Source organism: Adelges cooleyi, unplaced genomic scaffold (genome assembly GCF_023614345.1).
Source record: "Adelges cooleyi isolate 19-005CV unplaced genomic scaffold, UGA_ACOO_1.1 ACOO_flye_CR_arks_rails_tigmint_CR_PRNA_247, whole genome shotgun sequence".
Classification (NCBI taxonomy): domain Eukaryota; kingdom Metazoa; phylum Arthropoda; class Insecta; order Hemiptera; family Adelgidae; genus Adelges; species Adelges cooleyi.
The window spans coordinates 4,811,520-4,829,213 of NW_026095912.1; the positions used below are offsets into that span (position 1 = coordinate 4,811,520).

Consider the following 17,694-nt stretch of genomic DNA (forward strand, 5'->3'; position numbering starts at 1 on the left):
TGTTTAGTTAACGCATTTCGTACGACGAAAGACGGTTGCTTTTGGTCGTCGTTGGAAATAAAACGACGACGGCAACTATGACGTCATAAAGAGCTAAAACGGTACCAGGAGTTGATGGGATGAGCGGCGGCTGCAGTAGCACACGGTTGCCGCGAGCCGGCGGCGGCTACGCGGACCATGGGACCCTGGTTAGTTTTGCGCTACAACTGAACGCTGAACGACAAACGACAGCCGCGTGTCTGCTCGATTGACACGAAAAACATGACGTGTACATGTCGTCTTCGCCAATAATATGAGCATAATTGGTTTCGATTAGAGTAAAATGTCAAAACTACGGGTTTACTCGAACCGTAATTTTGGATTTTGGTGGTTTTGCGTTAAAAACACAAAACCCGGTACCAGGGGCGCACGGGTCGAGCGGCTGCGGCGGGTGAGCGGCGGCCGCGTGCCCGTATAGTCGACCGACCGCCATGGGGCCCTGGTACCTAGGACGCTTGTTTTTCGAAAACAACAGGTGTGGTACCGCCGTGGCAACCATGAGGTATACCGGCCGCTGATAATACGCCGGCGTAGCAATGGAAAATGCCGGCCGGTGTTTGATTCGAGTTCAAACGAAACGGAGCAAAGCGAAAAAACATTTTTAAAACGTGGCGGCCATCTTTTCGTTTATCAATCGGTGCAAAGAGATGAATATTGAGTTGCGTAGCCAACTTACGGTGTATGTTTTATGTCTCCTGGTCCTATGTCTCCCAAACTATCTACACAATGGGTCCGGTTAATACATAATTGCAATTTATCGGTTTTATTTCATTTGTAACTCTAGTACGATAGATGGCGTTAGCAGGGTCTGTCTGGTGCCTAAAGGGCCTCCGGTTCTAAATCTCTAAAGGGTCCCCAAAAACAGTTTTATCTGTACATTTTATATATTTTACACAATTTTTCAGTTTTGTTTTACCCTAGCAAATTCCACATGTTGTGTGTTCAATGTCCCCGGGCTCCAACATACCGTGCCGACCCTGGGCGCTAGGTGCCTTTTGGAAATTCCTGAATTTTTCCATGGGCCAATATAACAGTGGTTTATCATACGCTGGTGGCCATCCAGTCACAGAATAACCAGAAGGCAAACCTAGGCCGGGCTGATAAGTGTCCGACATTTTAGTAGACCTTCTAGTTATTCTGTGATCCAGCTATGTTGATTCGTGTTGTGTCTAGGTATTTATTTTTAAGATAAAAATGAGAAAATGACGGCCTCCGTGTGAAAATCATTGTTTCACGTTAAGTGGCCTCTCTGATCCAATCTACTCTGTGAATATGCTTCGATAATTATTATGGCCCCGGGTACACGTCCTCTCAAAGTTACCACGTCCGCAGTTCTCGTATCCGCGTCGCGCTATAGATAAGAAATGTTGGCGTTTTCTTCCAAAAGGTGGTGAGGAGGATGTGGACAGCAATAATATTGTCGTGTCATAAGACGTGACAAATCATACTAATGTTATACTGGAAATCCTGTACTTTCTCTTGGTTTCGCACCAAAGTTAAAAATACCTATTAACGCTGTTATCAACAGTCTAGTTCTCTCGAAATTTCCATAATCCGCATACACTCTAATAGCTATCGGTATCGTGGTATATTAGGTGTAAGCGAGTCGCAGACAATAAAATAGGCTTAATAACATATTATAACAGACCTCTCGTATTCGGCGATGGAAAATTCATCGCAACGAATCGAGCATATACCACACATACATAAAGTAAAATAAAATACTGTGAGACGGGAAATCAATAGAGACAGTACAGCGCGTGAGTTTGGTGAAACCCCTGGGATTCCAGATAAAACGAAAGCCCGCAAATGCCGCTATGGCGTCTTAATAATTCGTCGTCATTGATTTTTCTTGCAGAGACGGACGGGCGGGGGGATGTGAGAGGAGAACAAAAGCAGCGGGGACCACTGCAGAGGGATTTCAGTCTCCCGGCGGGATAATCTGAGCAGCGTCGCCAGGAATTGCGAAAGTTCTAGACGATTTTACACTGTTGCCCGAATGCCTGGAGCAACCCGCGATCGTATCGCCCACGCGCCGTGCCCGTCGCCTTGGAAACCCGTTGTCTGGGGAACGGACGGACGGGCAGAAAGACGGCGGCGTCCCCTGGGGGTTGTATCCGCGCGGGTAGTCAGGGTATCGTGCCGTGGCCAATACAAATATACACTGTCATCATTATCATCATCATCACCGTCGGCAAACTCTGTGCGCACGGCCACGGTCTGCTGATAATCAATAGCCGGTCGTCTTTGGACGAGGTGCTTTCCGGCGCGCCGTTGCCAGAGTGTCGTGGCGCTGGCAGCTACAATCGGACGCGTGTCGTGGCGCGGTTTGTAATAAATCCGTGCCGAATCGCTTTTATCGCTTACACGATGAGCGAAGAAATGCAAGTGGTCGTGGAATTCGTCATCATGGGGCTGCTGATGTTTCAGCTGCTTACGTAACTAAGGAGAAGAACGCGGTAAAACGTCCGTCCAAGAAGCAGCACGTCCAAGCACCATCATCACCCCGGCATCATGTACTGCTTCCAGTGGCTGATGCCGTTGTTCCTGTTGCCGCAACCGAAGAACCGGGCCCAGCTGACCTACCACCGGATGTTCGTCATGCTGTACCTGCTCGGGTTCGTTTTGCAACGGAAACCCTGCCCGGCGTGCATAGCCCTCTTCTTGACGGCGTCACTGACGTTCTGCTATACCGGACACGGTCGTTGTGTGTTTACCGGCAACATAGATTGCGAAGCCGTTCATTGCGACACCTTTTACCTACTGCCCAAGCTGTAACGACGGCGGCCCGAACCAACCCGGTAAACGGTATTTCAAGTTTTAACTACCTACTACGTGTACTCGAGAATTGTAACAAAAAAAAATCCATCACCCCGTCCAAACCCTAAAGCGAAAACCCCACTCGCAGACTTTAAAAATCCACTCGTCCACGTGTACAACTGACATGACGTATATCATGATCGCGGCTCTCGAAAGACTAGGAATACCGCCATCGACACCGGCAATCATGAATTGATGTTGACGAATCATAATGTCGATGCTGATGGTGGTATTTCTATTTTTGTAATTTTCATGATTTATTAACACTCTTGGAATTTTTTTTTTGTGTATTCTTATCTTACCTACCTGTACTATGTATTATGTTTGTATATTTTGTTGTAATATTCTACATACTCGATTGTATCCTATCTCCATAATGTGTGTGTAGGTATATAATAATATGTTATCAATTTTGTTACGCACTAAGATTTATTTTCATTGTAACTTTTATACCATTTATTATTTGTACTTAGCGGTTGAACCCAATTTCTTTGTATTTTTAATTTTTGACGTGGAAATTATCAATTATTTTTCGATCCACACAAACACAACTGTACAAAATAATTAATATTATAACCAATATTGTCTACCGTGAGTTCTACCCATAGATGTATTGATTTATGAAAAACATTTATATACATATAATAATATTGTCTTGAAATAAATTCAAACACATACCTATCCTAAACCATACACGAAATCGTTGTTTTTTTTCTTTCGAGAAAATCCAAGGTTTCCAATCAAGGTTCGTCCAGCACACAGAGACACCGGCAAATCATAATAATTGTTTGCAAATTAGTGAGTGAAACATATTAAAATATGTTGTTTACCGCCGAACAAGTGGCAGCAGTAAATGAACTATAGCTTTTAAAAGTAATAGGGGTATGTTAACTTGCTGTAGCAGAATGTGGTAAATTACATATATACACCAGTCACAATGTGCGTGATCTAACTTAATAATTTTCAACGGATCATCATTATTCTGTGCAATGGTTTGCGAGTACACTTATTCGATATAATTGGTATGTCGAATAAAAAATAACATTTTAATACAGGGGTCGACACCGAGATGATAATAATTTCGATCCTGTTGCCAGGCAATTTAATCTGATTAAGCTCCTACCTATGTACCTATGTTAACGAAGTGACGCGGATAGTGTCACACAAAAGGCAGATTTTATTATCGCTTTGTGTGAAACGTAGCTTACAATTTATTTACTGGTATTGTACAATAAACTCGACTTTGAAATATTAAAAAAAAAAAAAAATAAGTATATTTAGAAATAAAAAATTATTTTGACGGCGGTTATAATATATAATACCACTATGACTCACACTGATTGCAGGTAGGTACATATATATGCGGGCCTATACAAAAAAAAAAGACGTTTTGTAGAGATTTAAATTTATATTTTATATTTAAAATCTCGATGCGCATCATAACACGTTAGGGATGCACAACAAGGTACTGTAAAAAAAAAAGGTCAACGGGGACGCAAGTGACCTTTTCTAAAAACGGTCGAACAATGTGGAGCGACCGACGCGGTACAAACATGGCGGGTACCGTCGCTTTGGCCGCGTCCTTTTGTGATTTTATCGATAAAAATATTTTGTTTTTTTGTTGTAGTGAATCGTGGCAACGTGGCAAGCGTCGGCTGGAGGTAGAAAATGTCCATAGCGGTGCAACGTTGCCACACTGTGAACGGTCGATAAATAATTATTATTAAGCGTCCAGCTGCCAGCTTCCCGCCCGGCGGCCCTCGCAGTTACCCGCGGATTCTGGATGCGGGTACGGGGTACTTGTATTTAATAAAAAAATAGTACAATAGGCCATAGGGCACATAATCGACGACTGCATAGATCGCACGGACTGCTGTGCTATTTAGACAGATATCTGCGTCAATCCTTAAGTGTTTATTTAGCGCTATAGATACGGTCGGGCGGTTTGAAGCTCGCCGGCGTTGTCTATAGAATCGATCAACAGTTGTCTGGTGGGCATCAGTCGTCGACTACGGTGCCGGTACACGTCTATCGAACAAGGCAAGTACATCTATCGACCCTGTTAACTAATTAACTGATTGTAAATAATTATTGGCCTCGGACAGAATATTGTCGTATTGGGTACTAAAATTACAATAATAACGCATAAACGGTAAAAATAATTTGTCGTATGTCGTTGTTTGAAGTAATACAATATATTAAGTTAATAAAATGTAATTCTAATACATATATATATATATATATATATATATATATATATATATATATAACACTATAAATAGTAATGTATGTATTATAATATAAAATTGTGTTTTGTGTAGCGATGAAAGAACTGGCGGGCGTCGATCAGGCCGTGAAAAGATTGCTGGCTAGGATCGTGGACGAAAGTCTAAAGGAGAAGGCCGAAAACCTCATCAGACAACTGGTGAGTGAATTGATAAAGACGCCGGGCGCCCTCGACGAGTTGGAGAGAGCGATCGAAAATCCGGAGACGCCGTCTCCCCGTTGCATTACTGTGCCAAAGAAAATGAGCAACATCACTTCGAAGGTAAGAACGCACAAAGTGCCAAGGCATCCGGATTTTTTAAAAACCAACAGCCCCGTGTACTACTTACGGCCTATTACTACTAGTAGTGATAGTAGTAGTGTCTAATATATTTAAAATTATAATATTCCTAGTTTTCTTATTTTTTATTATTGTTACCTGTTACTAGAACCGCAAACCTAATGATATTTGGCTCATGGCTCATTTTTGCTGTGCTATATGGCGATGGCCCGGTATTAAATGGTTCGATCTCCATTCTCTGGAAGTTTGCGAATACCCGGCCACGGCACCATTCCACGGTCTATCTAAAACAAACACAGAGCCCGTTTGCATCAACCCGTCTCATTTCAAATTTAAGGATGTCGGTAAGAAGAGTTTTTTTTTTTTACTTTCTCGTTCGTTCATCATTACATAATGTTCGGACGCCGATGATAGTCTTAGGTCATATTTTATTGTGTACAGATGTAGTATCACGACAAAACTGTACCCATATTGTACGTTTTTAATAATGTTAATTAATTGTTTTCTTTTATAGTCGAAGAAATGGTGCAGATGTGCACAGAAGCTTTTGATGATATTTTACTCAGTATACCAGAACGCATGAGACGGGGCCCTCCCAACTGAGGCCTTACTACGTCACCACAACGGGATATCGTCCATATCGCGCTTCAATTGTAATAGTTTTTTATTTTCGTTAAAAACTTCCTTGAATTTTGCTATTAGATTTAGTTTTTTTTTTTTTTTTTAGTTAATTATTTTCCATAAAATTTGTATTGCCGCGTGTAACCATTTTAATTATATTTACCATCGTTAAATGTTAATTTAAAACATAACTTTTACGTTATTTTTAAACCGTGTAATAAGTATCACCTCGAATCGTGATTAAAAAAATTTCATTCTCGACATCAAATTCACTACACATTTTTTTACCGTTTGTTTGTCAACAATATTACGTCACTTCTACAATACTGTACACCTTTGAGAAATTTATGATTTTACCCTCACTATTTTTTACCATAAGCTATCGACTATCATGTAAAATTTTACGTAATATAATATACATAAATAAATAATAATCTTTTAAATCATTTGAAACAAGTAAACCCCATTGACTATTGTTTTACTAGCAGTAGAAAGCAAATAGAAAACAATAATTGTAGTTTAATTAGTAGTGTCACAATTAATATTGTTAATGAGTAATTCTACTGATTACTAAATACTGATTTACTACTATGAAAATTGAACATTAATATTTCAAACACTCCAGTGTATTTGTTTTTAATGTGTATCTGACTGACGGCTTGTACACATCACTTACCCAAGTATAATGCACAAATAATAAGTATAATAATGATAGAAATAATTTATGTACTATGTAGTTTGATGGTTTCTAGCAGTATATCGATTCTAATTAAAAATAGATATGTGATGAGTTCCTAGAGAACAAAAAAATCCATCTATAATGCAACCTCGATACAGTAAATAACGTATTTCGATTAATTTCAAACTACTTTTGCATATTACCGAGCAATTAATAGGGTTCCATTGAAACTGTAATATTTGAACATTTAACAGAACACTAAAAAAACCTTAGAAATTGACAGTGTCAAAAAAAAAAAAAAATATATAGATAGAAAACAATCTTTAAAAAAAAAATCACTAAATAAATTATTTAAAAGTAAACGTTTATTTCATTATAATAATATCGTGGTTTTTAAGTTTAAAATAAGTAATCGTAAAAATGTGAAACTCAAGCCTTCAAATGTCAAACTAACAACAGTTAGTTTAATGTCACAAATTATTTTGATAAAAATGTGTCTCAAAATAATAATAATAATTTGATTGAAATTTATTATATACATTGTTTTTTTTAAATAATAACTTATGCGATTGCTAAACGTCTATTATGTGTTTGACGGGAAAATTATGAAAAATTTCACCTTTACCAAGTAGCGCGTTCAGAAGATTATCTAGTCCTATCGTATAAATCTTTTTTTTTGGTTAAAACCTAAAAGATATTATGAAATATAATATAAAAATGTTTACTCCGTCGTTTTCTTCCATGTAGATGAAAATTAAAATTGTATCTACAAATATTTTTGCGTTAATTCAACGTTTCAAATTTATGTTCCGATATAACATCCGTAGACATGGCTGCGTATAACAGATTTATTGCTTTGTCAAAGTTTTGAAAAATTTTAATCTTACGTATTCACTCTTGTTATCGTCACATATTTAATAAAAGCCACTCTTGTAATAGTCATCGACTAGCGTCTAGTGGACACTAGAAAATAAATTCTAATAAGTTTTTCAACACAAAATAAAACAACTAGCAACTTATAACAAGCTTATGTCAAGTTTTGTTTTTTTTTTTCTTGTTTTCAGTCTGATGATAATAATTATATATATTAGATATACCTATTTAATTGGTAAAACAATAATTGAAATAGGACGCCGGGAAGCTCGAAATAGATAAATGGGTTACCAATTTAATATTTTTGATATACTATACTTTGAGCAATAACAAATTAATGGAAACTGTAAATTGATAAATGAATAAAAAATGTGCCTATTTTACATTTGTTTTATTGTTATTTGAAAAAGGTAAATAAAAATGCACGTTTTAAAAGCAATAATAATTAGACGCATATATTTATTATTAAATTTAATTAAAATACAATACAATTAAATTTTATGCATTATTATACTAAAAAGATTGATAATATTATTCGATTACAAAAAAGTGCTTATTATATAAGAAATAAAGTGTGATATTATTCAATTACAAAAAGGTGCTTATTATATAAGAAATAAAGTGTGCATTATTAAATTCTACTACATCGTCCTATCATTAAAAATTCATCTAACCGATAAAGATTAATTTCAATATTAACCACCACGACAAGTGTTGCACAACAACAGGGTATTTATACAATCGGAATTAATGTAATGACACATGTTCGAATATACTATTCCATAAGAAACAAGTTGTAGAGTACATTATTGATTTACCGTTGTTACGTGTACATAAATACAAGTTATATATCGTTAAGGGTTGGAAACAAATAAAAGATACGTGAACGACAATAGCAATAATTATACTATGTGTTACACGTTTATTGGAATCAGCGTAAATCATTGTCTAAAATTCAATAAATGAAAGCAAGCGTGTTATATAATGTTTCGCGTATAATATATATGTAATTATATATATATATATAATTACATGCTAATACTCGAGAAATAAATATCGAGTCGTGATAAAAGTCAAATAAAAGATAAGTTAAATAAAAGTCGAATGGGAAAAAAATTCTGCTAGTAAAAATCTATTATTCAAATTGGCTAATATTATATTATATATTGTATACTAGAGTAATATTATATTATATTTTTGGAAACAAATATTAAATACACTGTGTATATCGTGCAATTGTTTTAGTAGAAAAGAAAAGTCAAGATCAAAAACACACAAAACCGTCTCCTATATGCCTATACTCGAGAAATAATTAATTAAAAAACATTGGGTTTCAACCGAATGTTTAAACGCTTGCGCCATAATGCATAATAAGCCGATTAGGACGACAACAACGATGGGCGAGAAGAACATTGCACCGTCCGATTTTGGTATGCTGAATTGCCAAAATTTTGCTCGGCCTGAGTGTGAAATCAGAAGTGTTGATCATGCATGATCCGAAAACCTTGCTAAGGGATTTTCATAGAAGCCTTCTCGAAACGCTTCGACCAATTCTTCCGACGATATTGGCATTTGTGATTCGCCTTCATTGCCCGGGTAGTTGGCTATACGTTCTCTGAATTCCCTGTTGCACAGTGCGACGGCTTGGTTTTCACATTGTAAACCATCTATCTTGTCATTCAAAGTTTTTATGGCGTATTCGACTTCCCTGAGCTTGTCCACATGACTGGTCAACTAGAAGTGAAAAACAAACAAATAACAACGACAATAGCGTGTAAAATATTTTGTTAACATTAACACAACAGCTGTCGTTGCATAACGCTAATAACGTTGGTTGTCATACTAATAGTTGCATTTTTTTTAAAAAAAATGTATTTACATTGTCGATGGATCGACACGACGGTATTTCCCGCATCCCAACCCAACGACAATGTCAAAAATTGTTTTATATTTATATTGTATGTATTAACAACGTTGCTATATGCAATATAAAAAAAAAAACACTGCGATATTATTGGAAGACTTATTCTTCTTATAAATGTAAAAAAAAATTAACGTTAAATGCAATGCGACAACCAAAGTGTCTCGAGTGCTATGGGCCATACTTCAAAGAGGCGGTTGCGATACCCCCCGATCATGGCGGCGCTCATAGAGTGCATTTGAGAATTTAATTGGAGTGCTTTCAAACTGTTGTCCAGTTGGCCTGTCAAAAAAAAAAAAAATCAGTATCCAAAATAAATAATGGTTATTAAACAATATTGTTTGTAATATAATAATTTATTTAAGTGTTGGAAATTGAACAAGAGGTAGACTTAATATATTATAATTCATAAATAATTTTACCGGAGAATAGAAAAATTTGTGTTTTTCAGGGTATTTTTTAAAGGTAGTTTTTAAAGAAAAAAAAACTATCAACATCTGATGAATAGTTGTAAAACAGCAGTTAATTCTTATAACACAAATTTGGTTTGTTTGTACTGGCAACAAATAATGCCAATGACTATAGGTTACTTGTTTAAAAAAAAAAAAAAAAAACATTCTCACTTTTATTTTCACTCTAACGTGTTTACTACGTGCAATTTGTCCGTGATTCAAATTATCTCAATTATATTATTGTGTTATTATCATAAAATTAAGTTATTATATTACTTATTGTATAACGTAATATCGCACAAAACGCTGAACGACTTACTATCTGTAAATTTAGCTTTAAAAAGTTGACGTGTCATTCTTTGGTTTTGTTGCGACAATTTGGCAAACCCGTTGACCACCTTGCCCATAGCCGTCTTAGAGTCTTCCACAGTTTTGGCATAACCCGGAAGCAAGATTTCGTTTCGGGCAACACTATATCGTAGTGCCTCTGCGCTGAAGCTTTGACCTTAAACACACACACAAACGTCATGGGCAATGAATTGATATTTGAATACGATTGGCAAATTGTAGACAAAAATGTTCAAGACAATAACTAAACGGAAATTCAATACAATCGACCAACAACACTGGCGATGTCCAATGTTGTACGTCAATTAGAATACTAATTTTTATTTTTATTAATAGTATAACTATAAGTACAATTAGTCAACAGGATATTTTGTATTTTTTTCGCCTACTTTGTTTCTGTCCAACTGTGTATTCTATAATATTATTCCGGCAATATTGTTATAATATTAGACAGTTAATAATAGTGTGGTGTGTCGGTGCTGACAAAATTATGTTTACGTACGAAACTGTTATAGCGGCAGAACAAATTTATAGCTTAATAACAGTTAAATTAAAATTATTTCACCGATCGATTACCAAAATAAAAACGATAAATAATTATTACCATAGTGGGGGTATTGCGAATAATCAAGGTATAACAAAATTACCAAATAACAATGGTGTACTCGTGTTTGACCGAGTCACAAGCAATGAGCGTATCTGGGTTAATAACAACAATAATTAGTACAATGGGTTTATATACGTACTAATTGGCAAATTCTATTGCCAACCAGTTACATAAACAAAAAATGGTACAATGACACGTCGATACAATTTATACTCAATACACTATATGAGCTAAAAATATAATAATATAATTATTGTTGTTACTGTGTGTGCGGCGGCGTTAATACGTACAGACAAACGACGGCACTGGTGGTTCACAGTCAAGATCTTGCATCGCTTCGTTTAGCTCGTCGATCATTCGATTCCAATAGGTGTTAAATTTGCTCAAAAGCACATTATCAATGTCCTTACGTTTTTGGAGATCGTTTAGTTCATACTTCACCAGCTCTACCAAATCGCCTCTTTCCTGGTGGTTCTGTTCAATGACACATTGTGATTAGCATTAATAAAAAAAAGGAACAGCATTCGCTGTACGCAAAACATTTAAAACGTCGGTAATATACACAACGACCTGCATCAGAGTGTCCACGTCCATACCACGTAAAAAATCGGCTCGGGATGGTTGTTCATCATCATCATCATCATCATCATTTTCTAACGTAAGGTCTATGTAAATGGGGTCCTCGTCAAAAAACCCCTCGGGTGGTTCCGGGTCATACCCGTCAGATAGCGAGTCGGGCTCCTCGATTTCGGGGTTTGACCCCTCGATTTCAGGGTTTGACCCCTCGATTTCAGGGTTTGACCCCTCGGGTTTCGAGTCTACCCCGTCGGGTTTTTTTTGCGGATCTGTACCGTTGGCATTGGACGAAGACATGATGTCGGGTTTGTAGGTTTTTTGTTGTCTTGCAAAAACCAGAACCGGACGACAGCTGTATTCCAACTACTCGAACAAATACAATTTTACACATACATATTATTATTATACACACAACCGTTTTTATTATTTTTATAATATAATAATAATAATAATAATATAATAATAATAATAATAATAATAATAATAATAATAATAATAATAATAATAATAATATTGGTTCAACAAAAATTGAAAAATGGTTTACGGGGGTGAAGTTTATTTATTAATATTATAACATAATATTGTATTACACGGGAATATACATACCCAAGTTTCGGTCGACCAAAATTATTGTCGTCTACAACGATAACGATGTTGTCCTGTATTCGTTGTGTGTGTGTGTGTTTTCAATATAGAAACACAATTAGGACACGACAAAAAAAATCGTCTCTTTTCTATGCGTCAACGGCAAAGACGACAACTGTGCGTATACGGTGAATTCTGTATTACTTACAATACACATACATATATATATATATATATATAAGTAAAGGCGTTTCTTCGCCCGAAAGCGGTCGATAGTCGATGGCAATTTACAAAATTCCAAATGCGCGACAAAACAATGCACACAGGTATGTCGGGCGACCATCTGTGATAACCGCGAAATGGCCGCCATTTTTTGTCGGGCGGCCGTGTATGCCGTTATATACACGGCACGAATCCGGCGCCCGCAATTGATAACACGAGTCGCCGACGCCCGACATACCTAATGTGATTTTGTCATGGCGAATTCGGCTTGGGCGGGCCTTATTGGCTCATTTGTTTTACAATATATATGTTGTCGGCGCAGTGTTGCCAACACAACTGACGCCTTACTGGGAAAATCGAATTATATTGTTATTAAAAAAAAAAAAGTTGTATTTGTGTACTCGGTAATAATTTCTATTACAGCACACGGTATGTAAATATAGCCTATAGGTACATAGTACATACATTTTATAACGAATCGTGACGTGAAATTATTATGATACACAAATTAAAATTTATAACGAAATAAATAGTAGGTATATTTTCTTTACGATGTGACTTTTGGCAAAAATACTATCGCTTAAAGGCAAGGTAATTGGCAAATAACGTTGCGCAACGCATTGATATTCAATACCACAATATTATAATATTTTTTAGTTATGTATTACCTATGTAGTAATAATGGTTTTACGTAACGAATTGAATTTAGTCGTACGGGCGGGATGAAATTGGCCGGACGGTAGATTGGTTTAAATTCAATTTCAAATAAACATTTTTTTTTTTTTTTTTGGCGATAATATTGTCGGCCGTATTACTACCTCCACGGAATACGGTATACAGTTTACAGGGACGAATTTTTCGAAGGATCGAGAACCCCCCGGAAAAGTCCGAGCCTTCTTTATGCATAATAAATAATATTATTATTGTAATAATATTATTTTATTCGCTAATCGTGTACCACCACAACAGCTGCAGGTCGAACATTTTTTGACATATTTTGACCGGGTCCACTCACCGGGTGAACACCGCAAAAGGGCGGCCGTACGCAGACGCTGCCGTTTGCACAATATTATCATCACGGGGTCGGACGCCATATTGTCAATACTGATAACCCCGGGAATCGACCTTTTTTATTATTTCTCTTATCGCGACAATAATTATTGTTGATTTTTCCTATTTCAATGTTATTTGTTGTTCGGTCGGTTAGAAATTAAAAATACAAGCCCAATAGCCGTCAAACATATAATAAGCGTTTGTCTCCGCAGTCCATGGTCAAAAACGTACAACGACCAAAATACGTTCAAATATCAGCAACCGCTGCAAAGGTCGGTAAGTAGAAAACGCCAGAGTGCTAACAGCCCCGACTGGCCGGTCTACAAAAATTATTTCCTATTGGCCACTCGAAATTAGTTCAGTTATTCGCGGCTCAGTCCTGGGACCTGTCTGTGAGTTCCACGCGCACTCAATCAAAACGATGGTACTAAATACTTATATATTTTTCTTACAGTGTGTGCCTTGTCAAGATGTCAAGCAGATGCAGGCAGAGCGGTTTGTTCCCAACAGCAGACGCGTACGCTTACAATGGTGTCAAAATGTTAACCTAATCGGACTTGCTCGGAAATGACGGATCTCTACACACACACACACACACACTCACATCGGAGTACAAAAACAAGTATGTTTACGAGTACATTAACATTGCTAGATACATTTGTATTATTCATAAATTTTAATTTAAAAAAAAAAAATATTTGGTTTTTTTTCAACTTTTATCAGCTCGACCATAGGTCTAATAACTTTTGAGATTGCACCCAAACGTGCTTATGCGCTTATGTATTTGACGGATAAGTGACAATTGTAATTATGAATAATGAAAAGTCTATCTATACTAAGTAAAGTCTATTATCTAGCTGGTATTGTATTCATTTTTTTTTTTTTTTTTTGGTATCCGGCTTAAGTTAATTTGATAATATAAGAAATGTTCAATGTGTATCGTATGTATGACCCGAAAATAAAAAACTGAAATTAAAATTGTGTCTACACATATTTTGCCTTTGATTGGATGTTTTAAATGTTTGGTCTGCGTATAACTGGATTAATTGTTTTAGCCAAATTTTGCCGTTTAAAATCGCACGTATTTACCTTTATTATCGTTCGTTTTAAACTTGAGCGTATATTATTATATAGCCTGTCATCGAATAGCGTCTAGTAAACACTTTCGAGTGCCTGTGTTTTTTTTTTTTCTACATGTTCTCAACATAAATAAGACAATTCATACTAAAGCTTGTGTATCTTTTTCTTCTCAATACCTAATCGGATAATATTAATATTTATTCGACATAATATATTTTTCCATTTAATTAGTTAATTAAATTGTAATAGGTGTTAATAGCTATGTCAAACATTGTAATATACTGTTGTGTTTGGGTATTGACATCTTAATGAAAACTGTAAAATCATATGTGATCAAAAAAGAAATGTATCTAATAATAATAATAATTTGAAATTCCAACTCGCTAATGATTTAAACAGCTGATAAAATAAATTGATTTGAATATAGTATTTAATATGTTTATATAATATGTGTTTTTTTCTTCAAATATTGTCAGATTACAAATTGTTTAGAAATAAAGTGCATTATTAAATGCCACTCCATTCACATTAAAAGATCTATATGTATCTTTGATAATTTGGATGACAATTCATCTAACACACGTGATAATAATAAATAAATCTCAAAAGATGGCCCATTAAATCGTTATCAAAAGATAAACTAGACTTGTGCTAGCCTAAAATTGAAAAGAACATATTATGTGCAATTTTAGTCAATATAACTGAATAATTTGTTTGGGTATTTTTCTCCTATATTTTTTATGGATTAAAACAATTTTTAATTAAGACATTGGAATATTAACAAATAGGTCTATTTTTTGAGATAACAGGCACATAATCGAATGCCATCACTGTGAAATTGTACGTTTGCCTTCAGTTTACTCTCGCTAAAAAAAGATAACTCTTTTCTTTTGTATTCATTAGACATTAATAACAATATAAATGTAACGCAAATATTTTACCGACTTAATAAGCTTTTTTTTTTTTTTTAATTATGTCCGTGCAAAGCAACATACCTACCACACTATCGGCAGCTCGGAATGATCATATTTCACGTTGTGCAAGATTTCGTATGTAACCCAACAATGAGCAATTCCCATCGATGTAAGTTTGTAAATTGATAATAATGTTCTTGGACAATTTTAGTGTTTTAAAATATGGCATGCAGTTCTAAAACTGCATATAACATATTATAACGATATCTAATGTATTATTTCAATTATTTAATGTCACAATGTCGTCATAAACCGCTGAGCAAACTGAACGCATAGTCCTAACGAGAGCATCGAGCCTAGCTAGATCCATTAAGCTTGTATCGGCGGCTATACAATGTGTACCCCCTTCGAATAGGAATAGTATTAATTTTGGTTAAAACATTTAATTTTCTTTCAAAATAAAACTAAAAAAACTTAAAAAAATAATACTCAATTTCTAATAGTGATGAGTAGTATTTTATTTGTTTTTTATAATTGCAACGACACTTATCACATATCCTGTAGTTTATTTATGTTATTGTTATTTTTTTTTTCTGTTCAGGTTGATCGGCCGTGTCGATGCGTGGAAAATTCACAAAATGACACAACACACTACTGAATAGGTACACAATTCGACAAGCGTGCACCCGGTTTTGGATTTGAGTTAACTTGTAATTGCGGTAAGAATAATCAAATAGTACAAAATTAATACTATCTTGCCATGACGATTTTACACTGAATATATAAAGCATTTCTTACAAATGTTTATAGATGATACCATTTTGTCAAAACAACAATTGCACAGAGTCTGGCCGGCCAATTGGAACTGTTCAGTTGTTCAACAACTCAAAACCAATGACTATAACCAACTTTTGGCGCATTTTTTTATCATAATATAACAATTTGTAAACCTGATGTTTTTTTTAAGTTTTAAATTTATTTTTCATTACCATTAAGAAAAATGTTCAAACTGACAAATAAATATATTTTTTATTTTTGAGGAAAAACAGTAATAACAAGTTTAAAAGTAATTTTTCAAACGTGTAATTGCTGTCTAAAGTGTGTAAATTATTGAAAAAAATGTCATTAAAGTAATGACGTGTAATAATAATTATAGGGAGGGAAAAATGTACTACCAAAATTGTAATGCTATATACTATTGTACTATACTATGCTGTACTGTACTATTACAATATTAGTATTAATTATATAACTATAGTATTAACTGTTAAGTATAATAATAATAGTCATTTATGTTTTAGTTTTATATTAACTGTACAAAACACCTTGCTGTGTGTTGGGAAATATGTTTTCCAAAAAATCTTTAACAATAATACAACTATTTATAGAAAAAAAAGACATTGGTCATCATAGATAATGCTACTCTTTATAATGACAGAAATGATTAATTTATTCAAGGCGGGAAAAAAAGTAAAAACGCTCAAACTTTGGGAAAACACAAAAACTGGTTCTCTGCTAATATAAACGTTATGAAAAAAATGTAAAAACCATTTCATTTTGCGTTGGAAACATTTGATCATTTCTTTTTTAGATTTTAAAATACTTATTTTATGACTTTTTGGTCATTTAAAGATTTTATTTTCCTTTTCGAACAATTTAAAAAAATGTAAATTTGCCAAATATAAAATACCTCCCTGAACTAAAAAAAAAAAAGCGAATAAGGATAAGTTGAAAAATGTATTATTGACACAATTAATTATAACCTGAATCATACAACTAAATTGCAAAGTATACCTTTTTTTTTGAACAAGCAAATCAAATATTATTATTAAGATCGTCTGTCATTGCTAATAATATTCGTTGTTCCTTAAACAACAAACTTAAACTACACTTAACCCAAACAAGGAAATAGTATCTACCTATCTATTTTTCTTTGGTTATTACTGTATATAGAAAAGAAATTTTAAACTACTCCACTGTTTTAGAACATTTCTTGCGCACCGTAAATAAAGATGGGTAACGTATACAATTTTTCTCGATTCTGATTGTTAAATATACGTAGACATTTTCTTAATTTAGTGTAAAATAAGCACGTAGACAGAGTTACAGAATTGGTATTTTATTACATTATATATTATATTTACATTATACAGTTATTGATATATGAACTTTTTGTCCGCCTTTGGTGAAGCATTAGCCAAGCCTCGCGTTAGTAGGTCAAGCGGACTATTCTTACGTCGGCGAACAATAAAAACGGGTGGCGCCGGCTGCAGCATGTTTGGCGAGCCCGACGAAATCGCACGGGGTGGTCTGCAGGTTGAAGAACCCTCGGGTCCAG

General features: G+C 34.9%; 2 protein-coding genes and 1 long non-coding RNA gene across 7 annotated transcripts; 2 read left to right on the top strand and 1 right to left on the bottom strand.

Annotated features, from left to right (window-relative positions):
• Window positions 1-4,709: 4,709 nt before the first annotated feature.
• On the top strand, window positions 4,710-6,065 carry LOC126836905 (protein mothers against dpp-like). Of its 2 annotated transcripts, none has more exons than XM_050570626.1 (4): window positions 4,710-4,899; window positions 5,181-5,407; window positions 5,574-5,769; window positions 5,940-6,065. In XM_050570626.1, exons 2-4 carry the CDS (start codon window positions 5,183-5,185, stop codon window positions 6,026-6,028), a joined length of 510 nt encoding a protein of 169 aa, XP_050426583.1. In that variant the 5' UTR covers window positions 4,710-4,899; window positions 5,181-5,182; the 3' UTR covers window positions 6,029-6,065. The 2 variants fall into 2 exon arrangements, with proteins under 2 accessions (XP_050426583.1, XP_050426582.1); XM_050570625.1 differs by lacking the exon at window positions 4,710-4,899 and adding an exon at window positions 4,988-5,072.
• A 2,663-nt stretch (window positions 6,066-8,728) lies between these two features.
• On the bottom strand, window positions 8,729-12,364 carry LOC126836785 (uncharacterized). Of its 2 annotated transcripts, XM_050570427.1 has the most exons (6): window positions 12,109-12,364; window positions 11,494-11,865; window positions 11,217-11,400; window positions 10,291-10,476; window positions 9,704-9,801; window positions 8,729-9,332 (listed from the first exon to the last, which is right to left on the bottom strand). In XM_050570427.1, the coding sequence occupies exons 2-6, from the start codon at window positions 11,797-11,799 to the stop codon at window positions 9,084-9,086; spliced, it is 1,023 nt and encodes a 340-aa protein (XP_050426384.1). In that variant the 5' UTR covers window positions 11,800-11,865; window positions 12,109-12,364; the 3' UTR covers window positions 8,729-9,083. The 2 variants fall into 2 exon arrangements, with proteins under 2 accessions (XP_050426384.1, XP_050426385.1); XM_050570428.1 differs by lacking the exon at window positions 12,109-12,364 and having other exon boundaries at window positions 11,523-11,686.
• Window positions 12,365-13,477: 1,113 nt separating this feature from the next.
• On the top strand, window positions 13,478-16,512 carry LOC126836765 (uncharacterized). Of its 3 annotated transcripts, none has more exons than XR_007685381.1 (5): window positions 13,478-13,754; window positions 13,817-13,984; window positions 15,430-15,525; window positions 15,958-16,075; window positions 16,167-16,512. It is a non-coding gene; the product is annotated as an uncharacterized LOC126836765 (long non-coding RNA). The 3 variants fall into 3 exon arrangements; XR_007685383.1 differs by having other exon boundaries at window positions 13,478-13,638; XR_007685382.1 differs by lacking the exon at window positions 15,430-15,525.
• Window positions 16,513-17,694: the final 1,182 nt, after the last annotated feature.

What these genes read in the sequence shown, in the direction of transcription:
- LOC126836905 (XM_050570625.1), top strand. Translation starts at nt 5,030, where the DNA reads ATGTCGTTGTTTGAAGTAATACAATATATTAAGTTAATAAAAT. An exon ending in ATATATTAAGTTAATAAAAT is followed by an intron (nt 5,073 to 5,180) that starts GTAATTCTAATA and finishes TGTTTTGTGTAG; the next exon opens with CGATGAAAGAACTGGCGGGC. An exon ending in TTTCAAATTTAAGGATGTCG is followed by an intron (nt 5,770 to 5,939) that starts GTAAGAAGAGTT and finishes TTTCTTTTATAG; the next exon opens with TCGAAGAAATGGTGCAGATG.
- LOC126836785 (XM_050570427.1), bottom strand. Translation starts at nt 11,799, where the DNA reads ATGTCTTCGTCCAATGCCAACGGTACAGATCCGCAAAAAAAACCCGAC. An exon ending in ACCAGTGCCGTCGTTTGTCT is followed by an intron (nt 10,477 to 11,216) that starts GTACGTATTAAC and finishes TGTGTGTTTAAG; the next exon opens with GTCAAAGCTTCAGCGCAGAG. An exon ending in ATCGCAACCGCCTCTTTGAA is followed by an intron (nt 9,333 to 9,703) that starts GTATGGCCCATA and finishes TTTCACTTCTAG; the next exon opens with TTGACCAGTCATGTGGACAA.